This window comes from Coturnix japonica, chromosome 8, assembly GCF_001577835.2.
Source record: "Coturnix japonica isolate 7356 chromosome 8, Coturnix japonica 2.1, whole genome shotgun sequence".
NCBI lineage: Eukaryota > Metazoa > Chordata > Aves > Galliformes > Phasianidae > Coturnix > Coturnix japonica.
In genome coordinates, this window is record NC_029523.1 from 20,106,673 (window position 1) to 20,119,193 (window position 12,521).

At 45.4% G+C, this 12,521-nt stretch overlaps 1 protein-coding gene and 1 long non-coding RNA gene across 2 annotated transcripts in view; one reads left to right on the forward strand and one right to left on the reverse strand.

Annotated features, from left to right (window-relative positions):
- Window positions 1-611: 611 nt before the first annotated feature.
- The window catches only part of SLC5A9 (solute carrier family 5 member 9), a 19,657-nt gene continuing 7,747 nt past the window's right edge, over window positions 612-12,521 (forward strand). The window contains 12 exon segments of the mRNA XM_015870509.2: window positions 612-731; window positions 1,507-1,704; window positions 2,550-2,621; window positions 4,817-4,921; window positions 6,744-6,908; window positions 9,448-9,553; window positions 9,787-9,867; window positions 10,630-10,835; window positions 11,609-11,744; window positions 12,155-12,262; window positions 12,429-12,518; window position 12,521. The exon segment at window position 12,521 is cut by the window's right edge and continues 57 nt beyond it. Coding sequence (XP_015725995.1) covers window positions 1,576-1,704; window positions 2,550-2,621; window positions 4,817-4,921; window positions 6,744-6,908; window positions 9,448-9,553; window positions 9,787-9,867; window positions 10,630-10,835; window positions 11,609-11,744; window positions 12,155-12,262; window positions 12,429-12,518; window position 12,521 — 1,199 coding nt within the window. The 5' untranslated portion in view covers window positions 612-731; window positions 1,507-1,575.
- Window positions 10,277-12,521, reverse strand: part of LOC116653752 — a 7,924-nt gene continuing 5,679 nt past the window's right edge. The window contains exon 2 of the long non-coding RNA XR_004308150.1: window positions 10,277-12,521. This exon is cut by the window's right edge and continues 927 nt beyond it. This is a non-coding gene — a long non-coding RNA (uncharacterized LOC116653752).

Genomic DNA, 12,521 nt, shown 5'->3' on the forward strand with positions numbered 1-12,521 from the left:
GCAGGTGAGCACTGTCCTGCTGCTTGGGCCACCAGAGCTATGCACCATGCTACTCACCTGGAGGCAAGAGTCGGGGAGTGCGTCACATACTGCCAACATGCGTCATACCCTTGGCTGTGGGCAGGGACGTGGGACATATCCTGGGGGGCTGTGGGAGGAGCACACCTCCATGGCCAACCCCAAGGAGCTGTGAGCAGCACAGCAGGACCAAGACAGGAGGGTCACCAGACTGCCCAGCTGCAGAGGAGGACATAGCCAATGATAAGGTATGTTCTGTTTTCAGAATGAAACCAATGCAATCCTACCTTGCTGCACAAACAGTGGTGTCACCTCTATGGCTTGGGATGGTGCAGTCAGTGAAATAATACTTGAAGGGTCCTTCAGGCTGAAGTCAATGTCATGCTTATTGGTTCAGCAGGCTCGTGATACCTTAGAGCTGCTGGGAATGGCTTGTTAGGTGGACTTACTTTTCATGGGGCAAGCTTTCAAGTGCTTCTAAGTGCTTTCAAGTGTTAATCGTTGCTTGTTCAGCACCTTGGAATGGTGGGGTGAAAGGGGTCAGGTTGGGTGAGGGCTTTGAGTTGTGTTCCCCATAAAGAGCAGGCTTCCTGGTTTGGGAAGACCAGAGAAACTGGCTTGTGTGCTTCTTGGGCAGGAATTAGATGCATTTCAAGATTAAGCTACAGTCTCCATGCGTTTGGGTGTCACGATGTTAAGAGGGAATTGTGTGGGTGAGTGTAAATGAGCTCTGTGTGCAGAGATCCGCCTGTTTGCAATGGGGGATTTTGGCTTTAATTTCTGGTAACTGTACTTCAGGTTGTTGAAACATTTCAGTCCTGAAAAGCATCTTGCAGATAATGAGACTATGGGGAGGCACTGCTCCCAGAGAGCTTCAGACTCAGGAGTGGAGGTGGACAGGGGGCCTTCCATTAGCAGCGCAATTAATTAGCAAGTACGTAGCCAGAAAATGCTGGGAAAGAGGGAAATAAAAAAAAAGACAGAGCGGTTTTGATGCCTTTTGTGCAACCAAGAGCAAATGAAGCCTGCAGATGTCTGATATTTTACGGGGTGGAGGGAACCATCGATGGCAGAGAAAATGGGGGAGGTGGGAGATGATTCTGCATGGAGCACTGGGGGCTGCCAGGAGAAAGCCTTTGTCCTGCAGCCATGTCTAAGCAGGGTTCTTCTAGGTCTGTGTTGTTTGCAGTTTGTCACTGCAGTGGGGCACAGCCAGGTCCACCTGCCTGTAGCTTAGGCCAGCTTCTGCTCCTGCTGCACTGCAGCTTCCTGGAGCCATCCAGGGGATCTGGCAGCAGCTCTGCTTGTCACGCAAGCAGCTTAACTCCTTTGCTGCTGACTACGTGCGTGCCAAAAAGCTCATCTGTCTCCTGCGCTTCCCCTGTTGCTATCTGCACAGCAAACATTCACATGAGCTCATCTAGCTGCTGGTCTCTGCAGCATGGGGCTCCCCGCTCACACCTTCTTCACCCTGTTAATTATTACAAGGGAAGCGATGAAGGCGAACTTGCACCAAAGTCCATTGTGAAGGCGAAAATCATTAGTTCTCCCACAGCCATGAGCCAGCCGACCCCAGCCACCATGGAGCCACCCGTGCTGCCAGGGGAGACGAAAGCTGTCTTTGGGGTAGCAGACATCATCGTGGTGGTTTTGTATTTCGTCTTTGTCCTCGCTGTTGGAATATGGGTGAGTGTCTGCGGTGAATGGGTTCAGCTCTGCCTGGGGCAGCATTTGATTCTTTCCAGACCATTTCTGGGTACAAAGGTGTCTGCCTGCAGAAGGCATCCTCTTCACACACCATTATCCCAGGCCATAATGAGCAGGTCTGGGAGTTGACACACCCACGAGCCTCTGTCCCAACATGGAGACCACTATGGGGTCACCCCCTGGAGGCTGTTCTGAGGGTGGTGTAATCCTCCTGTGCTGCAAAGTAATCTCATGCTGAAGGGTGTACAGGAATGGGACCAAGGCAAAAGGAATGCTGGGGCCAGGGGTGAGAAGGCTGAAATGGGACATTAGAAGCTTTGGAAAGGTTAGCAATTATTTATTCGTGTTGCTTTGTGGAGGCCTCTTTTATAGAGATCTGTAGTGTTCTGGTTTGCTGAAGTGTTTTTCTCATTCCCATTGAGCACATTCCAGAAGTCATTAAGTTGGTAAAAGTGGCTTCCTTCCAAGCCTAGACTACCAGAAATCTGTATGGAGACAGGCAAAACCAGTGGCTGAATCCTGGCATGCTTAACAGATGCTCTGAGCAATTCTGGAAGCTGATGGGGATGCCAAAGCTTCAAGCTTCTCCCAGCTTGGTGGCAATGCTGCTGTCTAGTCTGAGTGCTGCTATGCTTCACCCTGCCACAAAGCCACCTACAAAATACTGTTCTGAGAAGGGTAAGCTAGCAGCAATCAGAGAAGATGGACTACGGTGGCAGAAGATATTGCTTGAAGGATGTTTTAGGCTGCTGGGATGTGCACTGGGTCAGGCCTGAGGGTGAATGAATGGAGGAAAACACTTTCATTTTTTCCTGTGTTTCCAGTCCTCAATACGAGCAAGCCGGGGAACCATTGGAGGTTATTTCCTTGCTGGACGATCCATGACCTGGTGGCCTGTGAGTGAAATGCATTGCTCTCGTGGTTTGAAAGCAGTTTTAAATGTAAGGAGGGTAGGCCTAGGACCCTGTCCATTCACTTTTTGACCACAGCCTTGAGGTAAAAAGGATCCATAAGGAATCACCCCAGGCAACTTTGCTGATGGACTGTGGTGTAAAGCTGCCAGGTCCAAAGGGCAGTTCAGGATCTTCAATTTTTTTCTCAACTTCCAATTCCTCTGCTAAAGGCAGCAATAAAACTGTGCATGCAGGTGGATGTGAAGGAGATCTGGCTGCCCATTTGGGTCTCAAACTCTTTGGCTCCAAGTCACCAAAGATTCTGTTGTCCTCAAAACTGAGAGAGCATTAGGTAATCTAGCAATGTACTATCCAGTAAAGAGCATTTAAAGACTGAAGTAAAAATAATCCCAAAGCCCAAGACTATCTGAGCCCTGGCTATTTAGAGCAAAGTCAAGATTATCGACTAACGATGTAAGGGATATAAACTTCAAACCACCAAAGTATAAATCTTCACTATGAAGAAAAAGGTTCTATTGAAGGCATCTTTTTCTTGAGAGTGAAAGGTACATATAAAGATAATTTAAAGTTTGAAAGGAATAAAACCGCCATGGGAATAAATATCCTTCTCAGCCAATGCCAAACTCCAGTACCATATATCTCCTTAGTGAGTCGTGGGTAACAGAATGCACTTCTCAACCAAAACAGTGGGTTTTTTCTTTCTAATCATTTTTCCCTTTGTACGTGCATTGCCCATAAATTCACAAGGCTAAATGAATCAGACACACGTATGTGTCTATAAGATAAGTTCTTTTTAAACATTTTTCTTGTACTTTTTGGCTCAAACTGCAAGTAGCCACAGACTCTGCTGGGTACAGCCTGACTCTTGGCACTTTCGACTTAGAACCCGAGGTCCATAACGACCTCAAATACTGTTCAGTTTTGGAATTTGTTAGTCCATTTAGAGAGCTGACGCTGACTCTGCAGTGCTTCTTCCAGGGTCAGCTCCTCATAGCCTTCACCTTGAGTATGTGACCAGCTTACATCTACTTTCTTTTACAGGGGTGACGTATTTCTGTGGTGTGTTTGCCTCAAATGAGCCCCAGTGTTACGTTGCTGCTCCTTCTGTACATCACCTTCTGTATTTTTGTGTGTGATGTAGATATCATGAAAAGAGTTTACATTGCTTGAATGCACCAATTGCTACCTAAGCGGCAAATTCAGGTTGCAGCAGCCAGCTCTCTAATCAGAAGTTTTCATAGACAAGAAGGCAGAGCTGCTGGCAGGATCCATTGTGGGTGTTCATTCCGTATTAATGTTTTACCTTGCTTAAGGATGAAAAACAGATCAAATTCCATCATCCTTTGTTTCAGTTTTGCAGTACTTGGGAGAGAAAAATCTCCTCACAGAAGATGTAGCTAAAAGCAAACATTGTCTGGAGAGAAACAGGCTCAGCTTGTCTTTAGCATCACTTCTCATTTGACCCTGAGAGATCTGGCATTGGTGTACAGAAGAAAGTGAGGCTATATGCCAAAGAAGAGTGGTAATTAAGTCTGCTGTGTTTAAATCACCTTGGAGTTTGCTTTCTTCCAATTGGAGTGTCAATGAGCCATGGTAGGGACAGTGTTAAAGTTAACTTGAGGAATTAGCACATTCCATAATGTGGAGCTGAATATCTTTGAACCCACGTGAGCACGGTAAACAATAAAAAGCCAGCACATTTTCAACACTGATCTGGCTATAGTTCAAGGATATCCTGCCTTAGAATGAGCTTCAACAGAATCCCTATGGCTATGCAAACCACCACATGCATGCTCAGTGCAAGACCAAAAGAGGTCAGGATGTCTGCAATATGTGGAGAGCAGATCCCAAAGGGTCATTAAGGCTTCACATTGCCAGCTGTGTACCAAGGGAATTAAGAAATCCCTCACATTTCATAGACACTAAGTGGCTGCCACCACCTTCCCTCAGCCACCCATTTCCTGTAAAGCAGATGCTTATCTCAGGAGAACCATTGCCAAAGTGAACCCTGATTACCTGAGGGAGGAAAACCCAGCTGTCCTTTAACACTCAGGTACCTACCTGCAAGGAGATAGATAAACATCCTGGGGGAAGGGAGCACCTGGGGGAAGTACTGGGGCTGGTACAGAAGTTCCACATGGTGATTTGATTTTGTGTGCCTGTGCCATGTGTTTCAGATTGGAGCATCACTGATGTCCAGCAATGTGGGCAGTGGCTTACTCGTTGGCCTGGCAGGCACTGGAGCAGCTGGGGGTCTTGCTGTCGGGGGCTTTGAGTGGAATGTAAGAGTCTGTTATGTTGTTTACTAGGATATCATGGTTTGCAAAGGGACTGTGGGTTTCTCTCCAACATTATACACTAAGAGTATTGGCAACACCATTTCTTGGGGTCAGGGTTAGTGGGTAATATAGTAGTAGATGGGTGGTTGGACTGAATTGATCTTAGAGTTCTTTTCCAACCTTAGTGATTCTACAATTCTAAGTTTTCAAACCTCAGGAGAGAACATTCCAGAAATTGAGACAGCCTTAGAAACACAAAATCCGTTTCTTTTAGTTTAAGTGGAATCCACTTAAATGATTAGCTCTTTGACCTTCCCTGAAGCACATAGCCATATTTTTAAGCTTTAGTTGCTGCTTATGGAAACTAAAATGAAAGATAATGAATGCTGAATATATACGTGGTTAATCGCATGATTCTGGAAATAGGGACTTTATGCTCCTAAATTCAGTGCAAAACCATGAGAATCGGCAACACTGCATTTACCTGTCAGCTGCCAAAAAGTGATTCCTCTGGGGTGAACGTTTGGGTGTGAAGGCAGGTCTCATTCTACCCTACTGAAATGCCCTGGAAAATTGCCACTGACACCACATGGAGCATGAAAACCAGGCCCTTTGTGTGTGATGCTAATGATATTTCTCAGCTGCAGTGATGAGAAGAGAGACTAGTGCCAGCCTCACAATAAACATCACTCACCTAACTCTAAATCTTTTGTCTGTATCAGCAGAGACTGCTAATGGTGCCGGATACTTGCCAAGCACAAGCAGGACCTGGCCCACCAAAGGCTTTCTCCTGAGTTATCTATTCACTGCAGCTATTTTTTTTTCTAAACCCTTAAGATCACCTTTAAGTCCTTTGTGAAGAAATCTGAGCCTGCTTTCAGGCTGATGCATGTAAGACATATCACTGTATTTTAAGTAAATCTATTCGAGTAATTTTAGAAGCCCACGAAGACAAGATTGTATGTCAAGGCAAATCTAACTCCATGAGTTTAGATTCATTTCTTTCAAATTGGAAAGGGACCTTAGGATATGCCATTATTCTCTTCCTTCAGCATGGGACATCGCTCAGCTGCAGGGATCATATGGGCATCTTTTACCTGAGCCAATCTCTGCCACTGCAGGAGACACGGCTGTTCTCCTCAATCACACTCAATCTCCGTCCCCAGGGCTCGGTTTCATTTCTGATAACTTAAAGAACCAATCAAAGTAAAATCTGACTAATGTAAGGTATTTGGAAAAGAAGGTAATGTCCAGAACATGAAGGAAGTGAGGTCTGATAATTCCGTGACTTTTATTTAAGTTCAGATTCTCCTGTCTGGGCTTTTGCTGGGTTTCAGAGAGGAAATACATGATGGGAGATGCCTTTAAAACTTTCTAAAAACTCTTCACCTGTGGTGAAGCAGCTGAACTGCCCCTTTATCTGCAAGTAACAGAAGCAGATCTGCTTCAGCCTGAAAGGAGAACATCCCAGCAGAGTCTTGCTGTTGCTTATTTTTATGCTCCACAGGGAGAGTCTGCTGCCTCAGCCTCATCACTTGCTAATCAAGCAACAAACAGATGCTCCCATCCTTTTCTGAATCACTTAACTCTTCACTGCCACTGCATCAATGATTTCTAAGGCCACCAAAAACAACACGAAGTTGGAAGAACGGAACACACCATCTCAACCAAAAGTTCTGAGCAGGGACAAAAAAACCTCAAGAGTTCTTCCCCAATACACTGCATAGTGCCTCACACTTCTTTCTTTGTCCACTGGGAGATAATAGAAGAAAGGTGTTTTGGTGCGCTGAATTATGTGCCTTTCTTTTCTCCCTGTCCTTACCAGGCTACCTGGGCTCTGCTGGCTCTTGGCTGGATCTTTGTACCTGTTTACATCGCAGCTGGAGTGGTCACTATGCCTGAGTATCTGCAGAAGAGATTTGGAGGGCAGAGGATACAAATCTACATGTCTGTGCTGTCCCTCATTCTCTACATATTCACCAAGATATCCGTATGTATCCACCATATGCAGCCCTTTTGGCTAGGGAAGGGGTAGGTCATCCAGGAACAAAGCAGGGATAACTCAGATGTCCTTGAAAGGATCAACTCAGCTACCAGGAACAGGATCAGTGTTTTTCTGTGGTTCTGTGTTAGTGTGCTACTTTGCTCACGTAAAGATCTGCCTCTACACTGACAATGAAGATCTAGCTTGAGAGAGAGACCAGTCATTACACAGCAGTGCACGCTGAGAAATATATAGGAGTACAGCAACTAATTACAAAATAGTGCAAATGCCACAATTTTTCTGACTATTTTTCCCTTCTATCAAACCAAATCTTGGGCAATGTAGACAGGGGAACTGCAGCATTACCCATCTGAGGATCTGGCTGGTTGCATCCTATAGACATGAAATTCTCTTAAATTATCATAAACCTGCATTGTCCTAGAAACTGTTTTGCTTTTGTTTTTGTAGTTGATTTTTCAGCTATGTTACTATTATTCTTCATTCTTTCTATCACTGGTGCTGTATAAGAAAGGAACAGGGAAAGGAATAGGTTCTGGCTTAAGAGAAAACTCAGTGTCCTTCCTGGATCGCTTGCAGCATTGTACCCTGCTGATAGTTAAATGCAATGTAAGCTGCTGGGTATTTCATTTCATTTAAATGCCATTAATAAAGAAGAAGAACTTATGCTCACAGATTTGATAAGCCCTACCTGTGCCCTTGGAGGGAGAGGTCTGTATTCCAAGGTCCATTACAGAGACTGAAAATGTCAGTCTCTTGTCTCCAGCTGACTGCTCTGTGGCAGCACAAATTGGTGTTGACTAGACCCTATTGAAGTGTTCAGATCTCAAACTGCCTCAAAAGATGCTGAATGGATATAAGGCATCTTTTGCTGCTGGCTTCAGTGTCCTTCCAGGTTTATCATGTCTCAGTTTTTGGGAAGTGCATTAAAATGAGCTCAAGGCTGGAAGTATAGGATGGATTTCCCAAGTGTTGACTGTGTCATTCACTGCTGCTGTCACTGCCCCCAGGTGTTTTGCTCTCTGGATTGGAGTATTGCCCAAGATGAAGCCTTGGAAAGTGACTTTTGGAGTGGAATTGAGTACATGGAATGCTCCTATAGCAGCGCAATGTGCACAGCTACACCCTCAGTATATCTGGAGAAAAAAGAACGATCTTTCTGAATAACCTTCAGCACAGCACTATTAGCCAGTGCCTTCCAGAGCAGGACCCTAGCCCCAGTCATTGCTGTTTCATCTCAGTGGTTTCTTCTCTGTGCAGCTAATTCATATGAGGCTGATGGATGTGGCTGGTGGAGTTTATGGGCATGATAGGTGCTTTCTATTAAGCGCAGTGTCTTTGTTTGTAGAGAGCTCATTTAGCAGCTGGCTGGACAGCAGGCAGTTGGATACTAGAAAGATTTTTCTCCCTGTGCTTTTTGCCCACATGTAAGTTAGCAACTAGTACTTTGCAGAGCCCTCCCTGCTTACAAAGAACAGCAGAGATCTCAGTGCGCAATGTTGTCGAAGGATTGATCCTGTACAGCTAGAGAGCTGTTTGCATTCCCTGCTGGGCGAGCAATGACAAGAGATAGAGAGAGGCTCCTGCAGTGTCCTGACAGTCTCTGTCCTATCTTGGGGTTGCAGAGAGCAGGAGCTGCATAGGATGCTTGCTTTTAAGGTGCTTATTTATGGAAATCTTGTCCTATCCTTTCTGTCTTGCTTTCCAAATGTCTTTACCTCTATCTCACCCCATATCAGGTTTACGGTCGTTCTTTAGGTGGATTTCCCAACACGTACACATCTCCCATATCACCTTCTGCATCTGAACGATGTTATCTGTATAATTCTGGGTTTCTCCTGGTTTTTGGTTTCAATCTCTCTGGCAGTAGGTCCAAACAAAACAAAGCTGATGGTGGTTTCTGTATTTCTAGGGAGGTTCTCAGCAGGTGTGACCTGTTTTACTGGAATCAGGCTGCCGACCTTTTCATATAAATAAATCATAGCATAGGATACCAGTGATACTTCAGAGGTCTTTCTAGCTGGGAGTGTCTCACGGCCACTAGGTCACCAGGACATGGTGTAGCTCAGAACCCCTTTCCTTCTGTGCATGTACAAACACAGGCTCTATGTCCACAAAGCATGGGATCCTGTGCACCATGGTTGGCTTCACAGGCATTAAATGGTGTGGGAGTTTCCATCTCTGTCTTTCTGTGTCAATGAAGATCAAGTGCCACAAAGGCTGCCTGTAAAGTAGCCCTCATTTTGATGGCTTTGTGGTCTGTTGGGATAAAGGACTTTGATTTTCATTCTGCTGCTCCCAGACACTGTGAGCTCTGATATCAAGGAAGCATTCTCCTTTCACTGAGAACATGAAGGTTTACTGTCACACTCCCACACTCTCCTCCTCTCCCACTTCACCTCTGTAATGTCTTTTCTTGTCAATGCTTTCATCTGCAGAGGGCTGCAGCCTACTTTATTAGATTTCGCTTGTATAAAGTATTGCTATCAAACTTCCTTTTTCAAATTGTTATTTGATTATATTCCAGACAGATATCTTTTCTGGAGCATTATTCATCCAGGTCTCTTTGGGCTGGAACCTCTACTTGTCCACTGTGGTCTTGCTAGCTGTGACCGCTGTCTACACTATAGCAGGTAAACTGCTGGCTTTAAAACACTAAACTGTGGGCAAACCTTTTAGGATGTTCCTCCTGGGAGGCCTTGGGGCAGCTATAGGGCCATAGGGTCCAGCTCTGTGGCAGCCTTCCCCAGTTAATCCATTCTGAAATCACAGGGCTGGGGCCAAGGGAGTCTTTTTCCCAGATGAAATACAGGTTTCTATGTAAGTGAGGACACACTCTATCTGTTGTCTATCATTCTCCTAACAGGTGGTCTAACAGCTGTGATATACACAGATGCACTGCAGACCTTGATCATGGTACTGGGAGCTTTGGTCCTCATGTTTATAGGTAAGGGGAACCTGCAGTGGCATCACTCACTAGCTTAATGATCCCAAGCCCATCAGAGCTTATCAGGGTACTTCACCCTTTCAGGGCAGGTGCAGAAATGAGTTTTAATCACTCAGAGAATTGGCACTGGCACAATCCTCATTTGCCAGCAAGTCAGACTTCCTTCATGCTTTGTACTACCTGTCTGGAGGTAAGGTTCTGGATAACTTCGCCTCCCTACTTTGGGGTTGTCTGGAATTGCCAAGAAGCTTAAAGAACTGCATCCCCAGAGACAGTTTCAGTTCTCACTGTGCTCATGTAAATTCAGAGCAATTCTGCTGATTTTCCATGTTGACTTTGGGAGTTAACTGTGGGTTCACCTGGGTGTAACTGAGAACTATAAAAAAATAAAATAACAAGGAACAGACCATCATTAGTCTTTGCTTTATGTCTTCCTGGCAAACAGAGATACAGTTAACCCATGTTTCCCTTCATACCTCCTCCTCCAGCTCTTGGAGGGCATATGAACAAAGAGTAGGTGCTGAGGACATTGTGGGGATTAGGATAACAGAGGTCTTCCTGCATTGATCCTCTTCCAGGATACACTGCTAAAACCACAAGGACTCTGGGCAAGATCCAATTTAGTTCTGTACACACTTGGACTGCCAAAAGCAAGGGCAGAATGAAAAGTAAAGATATGAGAGGAAGAAGATAAGTAAAAAGAGCACAATCATTAGACTCAGATAAGGAAATAAAACTAAATTATTGGCATTTTCTTTTCAGGATTTGAAAAAGTTGGCTGGTATGAAGGACTTAAGGAGAAATACAGCACAGCTATACCCAAGGTCATAGTCCCAAACACAACCTGTCACCTCCCACGTGAGGATGCCTTTCATTTGTTCAGGGACCCCATCACAGGTGACATTCCTTGGCCTGGCCTCGTATTTGGCCTCTCTGTCTTGGCTCTTTGGTGCTGGTGCACCGACCAGGTAAAGAAAGACTTTTCCTCTCTGAGAACCCCCTGTAGTGTTATTTCCAGTCCACTCCTCACTTTGTAGATCTGTGAGCTGAAACATGACTGTGTCTTGCTGTGCAGGAGTTACTGCCTCTGCTACTGGACTAGACCACTCTTTAGAGTTTCTCAGCAAGCAGCTACTTTTGTGCACTTCTTGGGTTGGGGAGAGCTGGGGATTTTCATCCAACTTTACCCTCCTGTGGGCTGCAGTTTGCATGATGAGGATATAGCAGTATGATCTGGAGCTGGCTCTGCAGTGACCTTGTGTAGATCTCCAGATAAATCACTCAAATTCCAGCAGGTCTCTGATTTCTCATCCCTATCCAAGCTACAAACAAGGAAAACTGTATTTATTTCTTACTACATTTTGTTATTGTTGTTCAAGGTGGGATAATCACCAAAACCCACCACTGAACTTTTACCGAATCAGACCAGTCTGCTTCATTGCTTGTCTCTTGCTGCCGTACAGCTGCTGCCTCCAGTCCCCAGGGTGGCTTCATTTCAGTCAAGGGCGAAATTATTTCTGTAAGGAAATTTCCACTCTGCCCTCTCCCATAGCCTGTGCACTGAGCTCTGAGCACTCTGAGCAGGCTGCAGTCACTGAGATGGGAAGGTTGCCATTGACATGCAAAACAGCCTGGGATCCTGTTAGGTGAAAGTCATCCATGAGTATGATAGGAAGGATGGATTCTGCACTCTTTAAAGTGCTTCTGTTCTGCTTCCCACTCTCTTTCTGACCAATTGCAGGTAATAGTTCAAAGGTCTCTCTCTGCCAAGAACCTCTCCCACGCCAAGGGTGGATCAGTGCTGGGAGGATATTTGAAAATCTTTCCTATGTTTTTCATTGTCATGCCAGGAATGATCAGCAGAGCTCTTTACCCAGGTAAGCCTTCTCGTGTTTCTCACTGTAGAGCTTTACACCTGCTATGAGCCCTAATACCACACGGGTCCTCCAGCACTTTCACACCTCAGGCATACTTGTATGCATTCTTGTTGTACACACGTGTTCTCAAGCCTTTCCTCCTCTGTGCAATAGCCCTCCTCTGTGGGGAAAAAACAGAATTCCCCTCATGTTCTCTCACAAGGAACGTTCCTTGCTTATTCCTTCAGAGCACACCACTTCCTGGGGAGAATGCCCTGGTTAGGAAGCCCATACTTGCTTTAGCTACATTTCAGCTTCACCTCAGATTTATATGAACTCACACAGGGCATCAAGATTTGTTCCCCTGGGTTATACATCTTGCAGCTCAATAGAATGTATGTGACTTCTTGTTCTTTTCATGTCTCCTACAGATGAAGTGGGCTGTGTGGACCCAAGCATCTGTAGAAGGATCTGTGGAGCTGCGGTGGGTTGTTCCAACATTGCCTACCCGAAACTCGTGATAGAGCTCATGCCTGATGGTGAGAAACTTTTAAGGAGGTGGGCTTGAGCCAAGCTCTATGCAGGATCAGATTGCTTTTATCCATCCTAAGGTCACTGAAATCTTCCTGCCGTTATCAGCCATTGGGATGCTAAAGCAGTGCTGAGAGGATGAAGGTTTAGTCCTGATTTTTTTTGCTCCCTCAGGGCTCCGGGGTTTGATGATTGCTGTGATGATGGCAGCCCTGATGAGTTCCCTCACCTCCATTTTCAACAGCAGCAGCACTCTCTTCGTTATAG